The sequence below is a fragment of the Phoca vitulina genome, unplaced genomic scaffold, assembly GCF_004348235.1.
Source record: "Phoca vitulina isolate PV1807 unplaced genomic scaffold, GSC_HSeal_1.0 scaffold8, whole genome shotgun sequence".
Lineage (NCBI taxonomy): Eukaryota > Metazoa > Chordata > Mammalia > Carnivora > Phocidae > Phoca > Phoca vitulina.
Genome location: NW_022589711.1, coordinates 31,459,143 through 31,473,662, shown reverse-complemented (window position 1 = coordinate 31,473,662; position 14,520 = coordinate 31,459,143). Strand labels below are relative to the sequence as shown.

General features: G+C 36.2%; 1 protein-coding gene across 15 annotated transcripts in view; it reads right to left on the bottom strand.

Moving 5' to 3' along the window:
• BBX (BBX high mobility group box domain containing) overlaps positions 1-14,520 on the bottom strand; it is a 268,690-nt gene that overhangs the window by 79,261 nt on the left and 174,909 nt on the right. For all 15 annotated transcript variants that reach the window (XM_032406469.1, XM_032406474.1, XM_032406468.1 and 12 more), the window contains one exon: positions 6,315-6,510. In XM_032406469.1, coding sequence (XP_032262360.1) covers positions 6,315-6,510 — 196 coding nt within the window. The remainder of the gene's footprint in view (positions 1-6,314; positions 6,511-14,520) is intronic.

Sequence of the window (14,520 nt, the reverse complement as noted above, 5' to 3'; positions counted from 1 at the left end):
GCTGCCTGAAGACATGGAGGGGTTTCCCTCTTTTTTGTTTAAAGATAGGAACTTAAGTATATCTTTGGAAACGATCTGTCTTAACTCATGAAGCCACTCTGATCACATCTTATACACAGTCAAATTTTTTTTAAAAATTGAAAGAAGAATCCGAAGTTATTAAAAAAGAAAGAATGAAGGGGCGCCTGGGTGGCTCAGTTGGTTAAGCAACTGCCTTCGGCTCAGGTCATGATCCCAGGGTCCTGGGTTCGAGCCCCGCATCGGGCTCCCTGCTCAGCGGGAAGCCTGCTTCTCCCTCTCCCACTCCCCCTGCTTGTGTTCCTTCTCTGGCTGTCTCTCTCTCTCTCTCTCTGTCAATTAAATAAATAAATAAAATCTTAGGAAGGAAGGAAGGAAAGGCTATTAGAAGGGAACACAGGTCACCCAATGATCAGGTGGTCAAGAAGCAGCTCCATGTTAGAAAGTAGCCCCACAGGAAGACGCCACATATGGAATACACGGGAACTCTGGTTGTTGTGATGAGGCAAGGCTCTTTGTTGTTGTCTTAAAAATTCCGTCTTTAATTAAATGTGAAGTTTAAGAACTACTGTGTTTGGTAAAATAGACATTTTAATCTATTTAAAATTAAAATGAGGGGGAAATGAATTTAGCAGAAAGTAAAATTTTAATTTGGTTCTCTGGGTAGCTAAATACTTTTGCAGCTGTCATTCAGAGATCAGGAGGACTGGATGGTTGCCTTCTAAGAGAAATAAAAAATGTGTTAGTTCAAATTTTAAAGTAAAATAGGAACATGCTTACATGACCATCTATTTGTTATATACCAATGTGACTTTGCCAGAAGTTTGCTGTATACATAGTAAAACATAGACCAAAAAGTTACCATCATCCTTTACGTTAATTTATATTTATACAATGTTATCTAGAAACATCAAAAATATGCACATAGCATGCTTTGCTTTCTCTTTACCAAGAGGACCTGTACTAAATTCTGCACAGCTTTCTCTTCTTGGAAATCATACATTTAGCTGCTTTGGGATTATTCAAAATAGCAAAATGTCATGTGACCAGGACTACTGGAAAAACAATAGATTCCATGTTGAGGAAAAGCTTACACTGTCCTCTCAAGGCCCTATGAGGATCCCCTAGATTCAAACAGCTAAGCACCATGTTTTAACTAAAGGCAAATCCATTTGCCTTCATTGAGCTGCAAGAGGCACAACTGGAAATTTTAGAACAATGCTATCCACTATACACTAGCTTAACAAAGACCTTACCGTGGATTACCGACATCTGTCACAGAGCCTCACGTAATGACACAAACTCAAGAAGGTGTTTTCCTTCTTTGTTTCACTTTAAAGAACATTGTTTTTGTAAAGCTGACCTGTAAGTATCTTGGTTGATGTCTAGGTCTCATATTTTTGATTTGTAGGTACAAAAGGTAGATTAATAAACTGTCAAATATGGTGCTAAAAACAAACATCTTTCATAGCTCTCAAAGCTTTCATAGCTTTACCCACAATTATGATTGGTTTGTGAAGAGCTATTATATGAAAAACACCTACTGATATTTAGAACTGGGAGAAAAAGGCCTGGAAGACAAATGGTAATCAAAGGAATTCGGTTGGCAGCCCATCATCCATATACTCTTTTATGGCCCCGATGATAAAATGTTTTATTATAAAACACTTCAACTGATACAATTTGGGAAGTCCAGAGAGCTCACCAACACTGCTAGCAAGCAAGGTGAAACGAAAATTGTACAATGACAGCTAAACAAGGACAGAGCTCTGTTTTGATTCTTCTGGGATATGTAGGAGCATCACTGGGGGGTGCTTTACCTAGAATTCTACCATAGACTCCTACACAGCAATCACCTGAAGACTGTGTTTCCTCAGAATGCTGCCATTATTTTAGACTGCATTTCTTAGCGTTTACATATGACAATACCACATACTTTGTTACGTTATAAACTACACACTGAATTAACTGAGTTCTGTTTTTAACTTTTTGAGGATCCTCCATACTGTGTTCCCTTAGTGGCTATACCAATTTACAAGCAACAGAGCTCCCTTTTCTCCACATCCCCACCACTTGTTATTGCTTGTCTTTCTGATGTTCATTCTAATAGACATGAGGCAGTATTTCATCGTGGTTTTATTTTGCATTTTCCTAATGACTAGTAATGTTGGGCATCTTTTCGTGTACCTGGTTGGTCTTTTGTACATCTTTGGAGAAATGTCTATGCAGCGCCTCTGCCCACTTTTTACTTGGGTGTTTTTTGGTTTTACCATTGAGTGGTAGGAGTTCCTTATTGATTTTGGATATTAACTTCTCAGAAATGTGGTTAGAACTATTTTTTAGCATTCTGTAGGTTGTCTTTACACTTTGTTGATGCTTGTTTTTGCTATATAGAAGCTTTGTAATGTAGTCTCTAACTTGTTCACTTTTTATTTTGTTGCTTGTGCTTTAGGTGTCGTATCGAAAAAAAACCATTACCAAGACGTAGGTCAAGGAGCTTTACTCCTATGTTTTCTTCTAGGATTTTCATGGTCTCAGGTTTCACATTTAAGTCTTTAATCCACTTCATGTTAATTTTTTATGGTTTAAGGTATGGGTCCATTTTCATTTTTTTACATGTGAATATCCAATTACTGCAGCACCATTTATTGAAAAGATGATTTTTTTTCCATTTGGTATTCTTGGCTTCCTTATCAAATACTGGTTGACTGTGTATGTTTGGGATTATTTATGGGCTCTCGATTCTGTTCCATTGGGCTATCTATCTGTTTTTTATGCCAGTACCATATTGTCTTAATGACTATGGCTTTATAGTATAGCTTAAAATCAGAAAGTATGAGGCCACCTGCTTTGTTCTTTCTCAGGATTTCCTTGGCTATTCAGGGTCTTTTGTGGTTCCATATAAATTTAGGAGTGTTTTTTCTACTTCTGTAAAAAACGCCATTAGAATCTTGATAGGGATGGCATTCAATCTATAGATGGCTTTTGGTAGTATTGTTTTGAACACAGGATACCTTTCCATTTATTTGTGTCTTCTTTAATTTCTTTCATCAGTGTCTTGTAGTTTTCAAAGGTATTTTACCTCCTTAGTTAAATTTATTTCTAAGTATCTTTATTGTTTTGATGCTATTGTAAATGGGATCGATTTAGTTTTTTCAGAAAATGTTGTTAGTGTATAGAAATGCTACAGATTTTTCTATGTTAATCTTGTATCCTGCAACTTTACTGAATTCATTGATTAGATCCAATAGTTTTTTGGTTAAGTCTGTAGAATTTTCCAAATATAATGTCATGTCATCTGCACACAGATAATGTTACTTCTTTTTCAGTTCTGATTTTTTTCTTTTATTTCTTTTTCTTGCCTATTGCTCTAGCTAGGACTTACAGTATCATGCCTGAATAAGAGTGGTAAGAGTGGACACCCTTGTCTTATTCCTGATATTAAGAGGAAAAGCTTTCAGCCTTTCACTATTAGGTATGATGTTAGCTGTGGGCTTGTTATATATGGCCTTTATTATGTTGAGGTATGTTTCTTCTGTGCCTAATTTGTTAAGAGTGTTTATCATGAATGGATATTGGATTTTGTCAAATGCTTTTTCTGTATCTATTGAGAGGATCATATGATTCTTTTTATTCAATTAATGTGATGTATCACAGTGATTTATGTTGAACCATCCCTGAATCTCCAGGATAAATCCCATTTGATCATGGTGAATGATCCTTTTAATGTGCTGCTGAATTTAGTCTGCTAGTATTTTATTGAGAATTTTTGAATCTATATTCATCAGGGATATTGGCTTATAGTTTTCTTTTCTAGTAGTATCCCTTTTTGGTTTTGATATCAGAATAATGCTGGCCTTGTAAAATGAGTTTGGGAGTGTTCCCTCTTCTCTGATATTTCTGGAAGACTTTGAGAAGAACTAGTGTTAATTCTTCTTTAAATGTCTGGTAAAATTTACCAGTTAAGCCATCTGGTCCTGGGCTTTTCTTCTGATTACTTTCTGATTACTAATTCAATCTCTTTACTCATAATTGGTCTATTAAGATTTTCTATTTCTTACTGATCTGGTGTTGGTAAGTCACATGTTTCTAAGAATTTCTCCTAGGTTGTCCAGTTTGTTCGCATACAGTTGTTCACAGTGTCTTATGATCAAAGCTTTGTATTTTTCTGGTATCAGTTGTAATATCTCCTTTTTCATTTATAATTTTGTTGATTTGGGTCCTTCATCTTTTTTCTGCGATTAGTCTGGCTAAAGCTTTGTTGATTTTGTTTATCTTCTCAAAGAACCAACTCTTAGTTTGGTTATAACCTTTTCTCTTGTTTTTCTATTCTCTACTTCATTTATTTCTGATCGAATCTTTATTATTTCCCTTCTGCTAACTGGAGCTCTGTTCTTTTTCTCGTTCCTTAAGGCATGGAGTTAGGTTGTTTCTTTGGGATCTTTCTTGCTTCTAAATGTAGGCATTTGTTGCTATGAACTTCCCTCTTAGAACTGCTTTTGCTGTATCCCACAAATTCTGGTATATTATGTTTCCATTTTCTTTTCTCAAGAAACTTTTTATTTCCCCTTTAATTTCTTTTTGATCCATTGGTTGTTCTGTAGAGTGTTGTTTAATTTTTATGTGTTTTTTAATTTTTCAGTTTTCCTCTTGTTTTTAATTTCTAGTTTCATGCCATTGTGGTCAGAAGATCATTGGTATGATTTTAGTCTTCTTGCTAAGACTTGTTTTGTGGCCTAAACATATGGTCTGTCCTAGAAAATGTTCCATGTGTGCATTGAAACAACTTGTGAACATTGATGGATGAATGGATAAAGACGACATAATTATATATACATATATACACACACACACACAGTGAGATATTATTCAGCCATAAGAAATGAGGAAATCCTACCATTTGTGACAAAATGGATGTACCCTGAAGGCATTATGCTAAGTGAAATAAGTCAGAGAAAGACAAATGCTATATGATCTTACTTATATGTGGAATCTTTAAAAAAAAAGAAAAAAGAAAAAAAGAAAAAAATTTAAAAAAAAACAGAAAGAAATCAGACTTGTGATTATCAGAGGCAGAGAGAGAGTGTGGAGGAAGAACTGGAGGAAAGGTGGTCACAAACTTCTACTTACAGGGTAAGTACGTACCAGGGACGTAATGTACAACGTAATGCCTATACTGACACTGCTGTATAACAAACAGGAAAGTTGTTAAGAGAGTTAATTCTAAGAATTCTCATCACAAGGAGAAAATTTTCTTCCTTTTTTTTCCCTTTCTTTTCTTTTTATTGTATCTGTATGAGGAGACAGCTGACCCTGTTGTAATCATTTCACAATAAATATGTGTAAATCAAACCATCAGTCTTTATGTCTTAAACTTACACAACAATGTAGGTCAATTATTTCTCAGTAAAACTGCATTTAAAAACAAAAAAAAGTATTATCACAATATTGCTCAACCTCCTTTCCCAGGCTCTCCATACTGCAAATGGTTCAGTGCTCTCATTCTGAAGAAAATTTGTTTATAATAATGAAATAGGAACCATTTAGCTCAACACCAACTTCACAGCTTCCACCCTGCCCAATCTCCCAATTTCATCCTGGAAAATTTCCCTCTTGATTACTGCACTGCAATAGCCAGGAAGACAGAGCCATTTGCAGAATGAATAGAAGTACTTTCTTTCACGGTAATAAATGCTTTAGCATTCCTTACCACCCAGAGAGTATTAAAGGTCCCATAACAAATGGGACCGTCTGGAAGTTTTAATTTGCCTGGCTCATACAGGAATGGGGGTGTGGAGGCAGGATGGGAACTCCTTCTAAGAAACAGCTGTCAGATCCATCTCAGATTTGTGACTGAACTGTTCATATTCTTGTCCTAGATGTTTCAAATCCCTCAGATGATCAACATAATTACGGCTTTTTAAGTACCCACAATAACTAAGATACTTATTGGCACAGCTTAATAATGTGTATGTATGGGTAAGCTACTTTGTTGCATCATAAAATTCCCTGTCTGCCTTTCCATAATGTCAATGTCAGAAATTCACATATATATACAATGACTCTACTACTTGGTCCACACTGCCTTTAATTATACATACACATTCTAGGTATGTCATGTTCCAAAGCTTTCAGATATGCTATATCTTTGCATTGCTTCACACTGGTTATAAATTTTGCTTCTCTTTCTCTTCTATGTATATATTACATATATATATATATATTTCATTAAAAATACTACCTAAATGTATTGCCTTGTCCTTAAAAAGAATCACTGAAATAATGTCTAAACTCACCAGCCATTCCAAAGTTTAGCTGAGGCATTTCTTCAGTCTTTGCTTTCTTGGGGCTTGGCAAATCTCTTGAAGAGTCAGATGGGAAGGCCCATAGTTTCTTTCGTGGGTTGACAGTGGGTGTTGGGGATTTCACAGGCTTATTTGTGGTAGGACACCATTTGTAGCCAGGATTTGCTTTCATAAATGCATCTTTATACTATAAATAAAGAACAGATAACAGATTTTAATTAATATACAGACTGAAAAAGTTCTAATAGCCTTCATATCTCACCCCCCCACCATTAATTAATGAATGAAAAAATACTTTCAATAACTTCTGTGGCTTTACTTATAGAAGAATGATAATCTCAGCTCAGGGCTTTAGAGATAGGACGTGGATTTAACTACGAGAAAGTTCACTTGTGGAAGATGGGTCCAGAGGCAACACATTTGTATCTTTTGACCCATATCTTTTTTTAAGTATCCAAAAAGATGTCTTACTGTGGTAGAGGGAGTTATTTGTAAGGGAAAGAGCAAGGGCTTTGAAGACAGAACGAGCAGAAATCAAACCCTAGCACCTCCACTTAGGGCTAGAGTGACCAAAGATAGAGAATATAACCTCTCTGGGCCTCACCCTTAGTTTCCATAAACCAAGAACAATACCACCCATACGTAGGGTTACTGTAAACTGCAGTGCATTATTTGGCACCCAGTTTAAAGTGGGTATCAGATGCACATTACAAACTGTGAGTCACTACTAGAGCCAGTAACCAGATTCTGCTCACTGCTTAATTTGGTAAGTACGCCAAAAATATAATCTGTGCTTTGAGGTACTGGTAAGGCAAATGCAGGCAAACTTAAAGCAACATAACCAGTTTTGGGATAAATAAGCTAAGATCAGAGTGATGAGAAGGGGAACAAGAGTAGAACTCTTCAGCTGGGGATGCTGGACCACGTGGAGGAAAGAGCACACGTGTACCTCAGAGATCCTGTCGGTTCACTTCCAGACCACCGCAATAAAGTGAGTGTCACCATAAAGCCAGTCAAATGGGTTTTTTGGTTTCCCAGTGTATATAAATGTTACGTTTACATTATACTACAGTCTATTAAGTGTGCAATAACACTCTATCTTAAAAAAACAATGAAATATCTTAATTATAAATTCTTTATTGCTAAACAATGCTAACCATCATTTGAGCTTTCAGCAAGCTGTCATCACTGAACACAGACCACCATAACAAATGTAATAATGAAAAAGTTGGAAATATTGCAAGAATTACCCAAAGGTGACACAGAGATATGAAGCGAGCAAATGCTCTTGGAAAAAAGGTGCCAACAGACTTGCTTGACACAGCCAGCATTGCTGTAAACCCTCAGTTCATAGAAAACTAAGTATCTGGGAAGCACCGACATTCCAGGATTTTCTAATGAGCACATGCGACTGCAAATGTGAACACGCTGAGAGCTGTGATGGGTGATGTTGCAATTAATCCATCACGAACTTTATGTCTTTAAATTGGAGGTTTCGACCTACACTGACAAGAGCCTCCTTTTCCCTTTATTTTTGTGACTTTCTCCTATAACTCTTTCTGCCAACTCTGTTGCTTCTTTCCCCTTTTGTGGTAATAAAACTAAATGAAATATATTTATTGTTATGCATTATACATTGCCAAAAGTTATATCATCTAATAAAAATGTATTTTCCATGTATTCAATTATTCCATATTGCTAACTGCTAGAAACTTTATTAAATCAATACAATTGTTTCAATCCCATAAGCTTGCCCTTTAAAATAATGCTCACTTCATGTGTAAACTAATTCAGTATACGCTCCAAAGAGCTTTTTATTTATCCCAACAGGAAAAAAGATTCTTTTATCCTTGGCATAAGAAAGTATATATAATCCATATAAACTTTTCCATTTTTTCACTTTAAATCATGTAAATGAAAACTGTACTGTAAGTAATATAATGCAAGTGTTAATAATCAATGGTTTAGAATTATCCCCAAATTATCTTAACTCAACTTTTCTGAATAAGCTTTTTTTATTTTTTTAAACCTAAAAGCTATACCTCTGCATGTTGCTACATGGGTACATGTAGAAGGAAGGTAAGCATAGAATAATGAAAAAATACAGTTCCACTTTTCTTACAAAAATAATTAAAATAAGGACACAAGGCCAGAGCCAAGCTAGAACTTACCATACATAGCAGAATAAATTTGGAGGTAACAAATGTGATAGAAGAGACACCCTACTCCAGTGCATTCACCTGCATGGGGGATTTACATATTAAGCTGAAGCAGACAAATAGCCTTGCCGCCCGTCTGAAGGTGGAGAGTGACAAATGGTAGGGTGAGGTGAAAATGGAAGGAGCAGACACATGCATCATTATTGTGTCCCAGGAAAAGGCACCTGGGCTGGTGTGTCAGATGAATAGTCATCTGGACAAAGGTCACCACTCTATAAAATGACAAAAGACTTTCAAACAGATTAATTAATACATTTGTCATGAGAAATAAAACAATTTTTTGGAGTTTTTAAAGAAGCAAGTCCGAGTTGTGAAAGATGCTGGACTAGATGACAGACACCAGTTAAGAACTTGAATTAAAGTCTCCGCCTTCAAACTTGTTTACAACCCACAATTAGTCCCACAAACATTTTTTTTTTTTTTTAAACGCGTGGTTCATAAGCCTTCCCCTAATTCAGGCATGAAAAACGGTTTTGCAAAGGATCTGTGAAAGGGGAAAGCTCCTATGGGTTGAAGAACAGAAGGAGAGAGAAAGACCTGGAGGATGTGGGGTTTTATGGAAAATGATAACTGAGAATTCAGTAGGTCAGTACTCTGTATCTGTAACACAATATTAATCTCGCAGATCCTTAAACTTAATATAAACAAGTAGTAACAAGACAGCATTCATTAGCTCAATCAGAAATATATTGAGCAAAAGCATTAAGAATGTGGGACAGAGAGAAAAGAATAACACACAGCCCTTGTCCTTTAGGAATTTAAAGCTTCCATGGAGACGTCATAAATTCATGTAAAGACACACTTGAACACCAAGCAAAGGCGGAGGCAGAAAGAGCCTTGGGGTATGAGGATGTCTCTCTGTCCTTGGAACTGGACACCTCATCAATCACTTGCTCTGATTCAACTATAAGAAGCAACAGAAAGGCTTAATCATTTGTTGTGATGAGGTTATTAGGAAAGGGATTACAGAGAAGGCTGAGCAAGGGAGAAATGAAGACAGTATATAGTATGAAGCAAATAGCTGAGTGAAACTGTTAGCATTCTGGTCAACTATGTGGACAAAGATCCATCATTACAGGATTTAAAGGGCCAAAGAGATAGGCCCCATCCATCTGGCTCTCCAGGGCAGGGCTCTTCATGCAGGGAGTGAGACAGGAGTCTGTTTTCATCCAGGAACATCAATCATGGGCTATTGGTCCAATCTCGTAGATAGCTAACCTCTTGCTAAATTACTGATTTTCAAAAATCTCCCATTAAAATTAAAGTTCACCTGATGGTTTCCATTTTTTTTCTTCAAAATTTCCAATTGCTTAGATAACCTAAGCGCATCTACTATACAGACACACTTTGTTCTTTATACAAGGTGCTCAGCACATGCTGGTCCCTCTTCCCTGATCCCAACCACAGCAACACTTTATTAGCAATAATAGGAAACCACTGTTACTCAGTAATGGTTTAAATACACACCCTCTGTCACGGCATTTTGTCTACTTCATATATGACAGTGACATTATTATATACCAAAAAAAAAGACTCTATTTATCTTAATCTTTTAAAACTTGGGTCTCAACATTAAATACCTTTCTGGTATTTAATCATTTATAAGAATGAAAATTTGACCTTAAAAAGTACCTTAATGTTAATGAAAAATACACTAACTGTTCTCCAATTACTTGTTTTTAATGGGGGAGCGGGGCATCTAAAATCCAGTAGTATTTCTAGCTATTATTTCAGTCTAGATTTTCTCAACATAGTGAAAGAGAATGGCAACCCTGGTGAGGTCCAGGAGTAGGGAACGCTGGAAATGTCTATACAAATAAAGACCGCTGACTCTGGTGCAAATATGCAAAATACCACCATGACTGAAAAACAAACAAACAAACAAAACACAACCTGCCAGGAACCACAGAGGAGAGATTATACAAAAAAGGATCTGACTTTTAAAAAACAGGTAAAACACATTTTTTATTTTGTAACTCTGCAGGGGTGTAAGGGACCCAGTGCAGAATAAATTTTGAGACAGCTGTACCTCTTCACATGGGCAGAAATCATATTACACAAGGGTGGGAGACGAGAGGGAGATGCTTGACGAGTGTCACTATCTGTCCTTTCTTAGTTCTAGGAGCTTTACCTCTAAAACTGTTCATTTGGATAATAAAACTCAATTAGCACTACCTGATCTGAATTACTTTTACTAGATATTTTTAATAGGAAGAAAATTAGACTGTTATGTGACAGAACATGGAATTCAGCTTACAGTTTTGACAGAACAAAAATATTTTAAGTTATACATGAACCTTCACGACTCTCATGCTAAAGCCACCCCAACAAAAATTATATATTTCAAAAAGTGACTTGAATAAGTGACCAGGAGATTGTTTGGTTCCACTATAGGAACGTTATAAAGGAAAAACTGAATTGGCTGTAGATAAGGTTACTTAAATTGGCTGTAAGGATTATCATGGCAACAATGGTTCATTTTCATATATAAATTTTTTAAAAGGACAATTTTACTCCCTAATTTAGCTAAATCAGGAGAAAAGTCAGTTTTATTAGTTAGCACTAATAAAAAAAAAAATCAAAATTTCAGCATTTCTTTTAAAATGTAATTTGTTACCTTGTGAAAAGTAGATAGGGATCTGGGAAAGAAAACATTATCTACATTTCTGAAAATGTATTAATAAATTCATGCATTAATTTGATTTGTAAAATGTGTGTTTTCTTTTAAAAAAATGTGTTCACTAAGGTTTAGTATTTTCCTTAAATCATACTTTCTCCTTACAAAATAATCTACAGTATGAATTTGTAATTTTTCAAACAGAGCAAAAATTAATTTTTATCTACATCCCTTGCATGATCACCAATTCCAAAGTAATCAAGATTTACTACAGTAACATCTTACAGGATATTGGAGTATTAGGTCCCTCAATCAATCTAAAAATTAATATGTGAAACCAATACCAAAATGAGTTTTAAGAGACTCCGTTTAAATTCTCCATATATCACTCGCTGTGGGATCTATTTTTCATCACTGGCTATGGCTTCCTTATAAAGTCCTTATAACTTTACTTGATTTGAACATTTAAACATTTACTAACTGGACAGGTATTTCTGAAAGCAAGTAGTTAGCTCACTCAACTGAAATCTATCTTGTTAGAGGCTATCAATCACACTGGATAGCACCTGCCAAGTTAAGCAAATGATACAACTAATTTTGTTGGTTCTGGGGTTTCAGTTTTGCATTTTAGTAGCCCTTCATTGTGTTAACAGGTCCTAATAAAAATAGTAAATAATCACTTGGTAGAGAAGTATCAAATACAAACTTCAGTTGCTTATCAGGAAAACGACAAAAACTACCATCAGCAGAGTATTTTAAGCTTTACAGAATGCTTGTACGTACATTGCCTTATTTGCATCTTACTCAACCCTATGAGGGCAGGGCAGGCACCTTTATTGACATTTTACAGAGGTGGGAACTCAGAAAGGCCTCTGAGAAGGGAGAAAGCCAAGTCCGAGAACTCAAGCTCTACTACTACTAACGTGCTTCCTTGGATAAGTCACTTTACCATTCTGGGCCTCAGTGTCTTCATCTTTAGCTGTTGAAAACAAAACAAAACAGAACAAAACAACAACAACAACAAAAAAAAAAACCCTACCTCCTGGGATTATTATGAGGATTAAATGAGTTAAATATTTATAAAAGAACCCTGGGCAGAATAAAGCATTATTTAAAAATTGATTATTATCATCTCAAAAATAAACACTTAAATATTTTTTTTAATGCAGTAAGAAAGGGGCACCTGGGTGGCTCAGTCAGTTAAGCATCTGACTCTTGATTTCGGCCCAGGTCATGATCTCAGGATTGTGAAACTGAGCCCCAGGTCAGGCTCTGAGATCAGCAAGAGTCTGCTTGAGGAGTCTCTCTTACCTTTCTCCCTCTGGCCCTCCCCCTGCTCATGCTCGCTCTCCCTCTCAAATAAATAAAATCTTTAAAACAAAATAAATACAGTAAGAAAGTCCTGATACCTGGAACACAGGAACAGAAAAGGTCTCAAAAACAAGACCTCCCATGAAACACGGAGCCCAAGTCTTTGGTTTTACTGTCCACATCCCTTCAAAGTAGTGGGGCCCCTATTAAATCATACTCAGAAAATCCCATGTAGAATAAGTCATGTCATTAGATGTAGCCAAAAGTGGCTGGCAGAGGACAGCAATGTCAACTAACAGCTGAGGGTAGACCCAAAAGACTGACTCATGGAAAAGCAAAGAAGAAATTCAAAAGAAGAGTTAAGAATCACTTAATATACATAGAAAAATGTGACCATAACTTAACTGTTCACAAAGGTCTCGCCGAATTACAAAATATAAAATAGTTACTGTTTGGAAATAATGGTTTGAAATTTCTAAAAGTATTGAAAGGCATTCTGAATGCTTGAAGTAAGGAAGTATATAAACAAAATTTTAAGTAAAGTTTCCAGGATAAATATGTAAAATGAAATGTATAAGGGAACAGCCAAGTTTCATCTACCTGGAAATCACTTATGTGTAACAGCCGTTTCTCAAGGATGCTGGAAAAATGAGGGGCTACTCTAGTTTAGTGGTATGCAAGATGCCACAGCATGCTTGTAAGAACACAGACGCTTTTTAAGCATCCTATGTGTGACAGTAAACAAAAATTCCCTACAGTTATAATATATGAGAAGATGACAGTCTGTCTTCTTTGGAGAAGAATCCATTTCTAATAAAGCCAAAGCAAGGGAATAAATAGTTTAGTTTTAACTTTAAGAAATATGAAGGAAGGGGCTCCTGGGTGGCTCAAACGGTTAAGCGTCTGCCTTCGGCTGAGGTCATGATCCCAGGGTCCTCGGATCGAGCCCCACGTCAGGCTCCCTGCTCAGCAGGGAGACTGCTTCTCCCTCTCCCACTCCCCCTGCTTGTGTTCCTGCTCTCACTATCTCTCTCTCTGTCAAATAAATAAAATCTTTAAAAAAACTAAAATTAAAAAAAAAAAAAAAGGGACTATGAAGGAAGAATTAATCACTAAAACTCCATGGAGTTTTGTGGTGATGAGAGTCTTTCCTAGGGTACTAATGGCAATAGATACAAAAGGCTATTACAGTTTACCTTAAGGTTGCATTTTATTGCATTTAATTCCATAGTTGTTTTATTGCAATACAACTGAACCTTCGAACTTATCATCAGCCTGGTCTCATGATTTTTGTCTTTACATCATCATTTCCTACTAGTGTCCTCCACATATCCTAGGCTTGGGGTAAAACAAACTTTCTTGTTCCTGAAATTGTTCTTACTATCCCACATCTGCTCTTATCCCTGCCTTTCTCTCTGAATCCTATACCAAAGCCCCGGACAGATTCTATCAACTCCATAAAGCCTCTTTTGAAATATCCTCACTGATACCCACCCCAACACAAGCAGACTCTTCCCATTAGACCCCTGACATTTTATTGTTACCATTTCTACCATAATTACTCAAACCTCTTATCTTGCAGGCATCTAAGTCAGCATCACATAGTAAAAGAATGCTAGGGTCAAACAGGCAACAGTATCCCAGCTCTACAATGTGTGCCTGGTCAAGATACACACTCCAAAGAGCCTTATTAGATCTTTGCTCTGAAGAATGGGGACAATCATTACTGACTTTATGTGTTTGTTCTTCTGTAAAACATCAAGCTTGGAATGAACCAATCAATCAATAAATGCATGCATTCTGCCTTATGCCTCTCATCCTACAAAAAAGAAGGTATCATAAAGTCATTCAAAATTGTTTTTGACTTTCCAGATCCTCTCCTCTTCTTGGCACCTACTCAACTCTTCCTGAAGGTCTAGATAAGTGATCTTCTAAACTGGCTATAAATTAATTAATTCCGATCATTAGTTTAAATGACAAGTGGAGGGTTCCAGCAATACCCTAGGCAAAAATGCAGATTTGTATTCCTGTATTTGTAAGAGCGCAGACC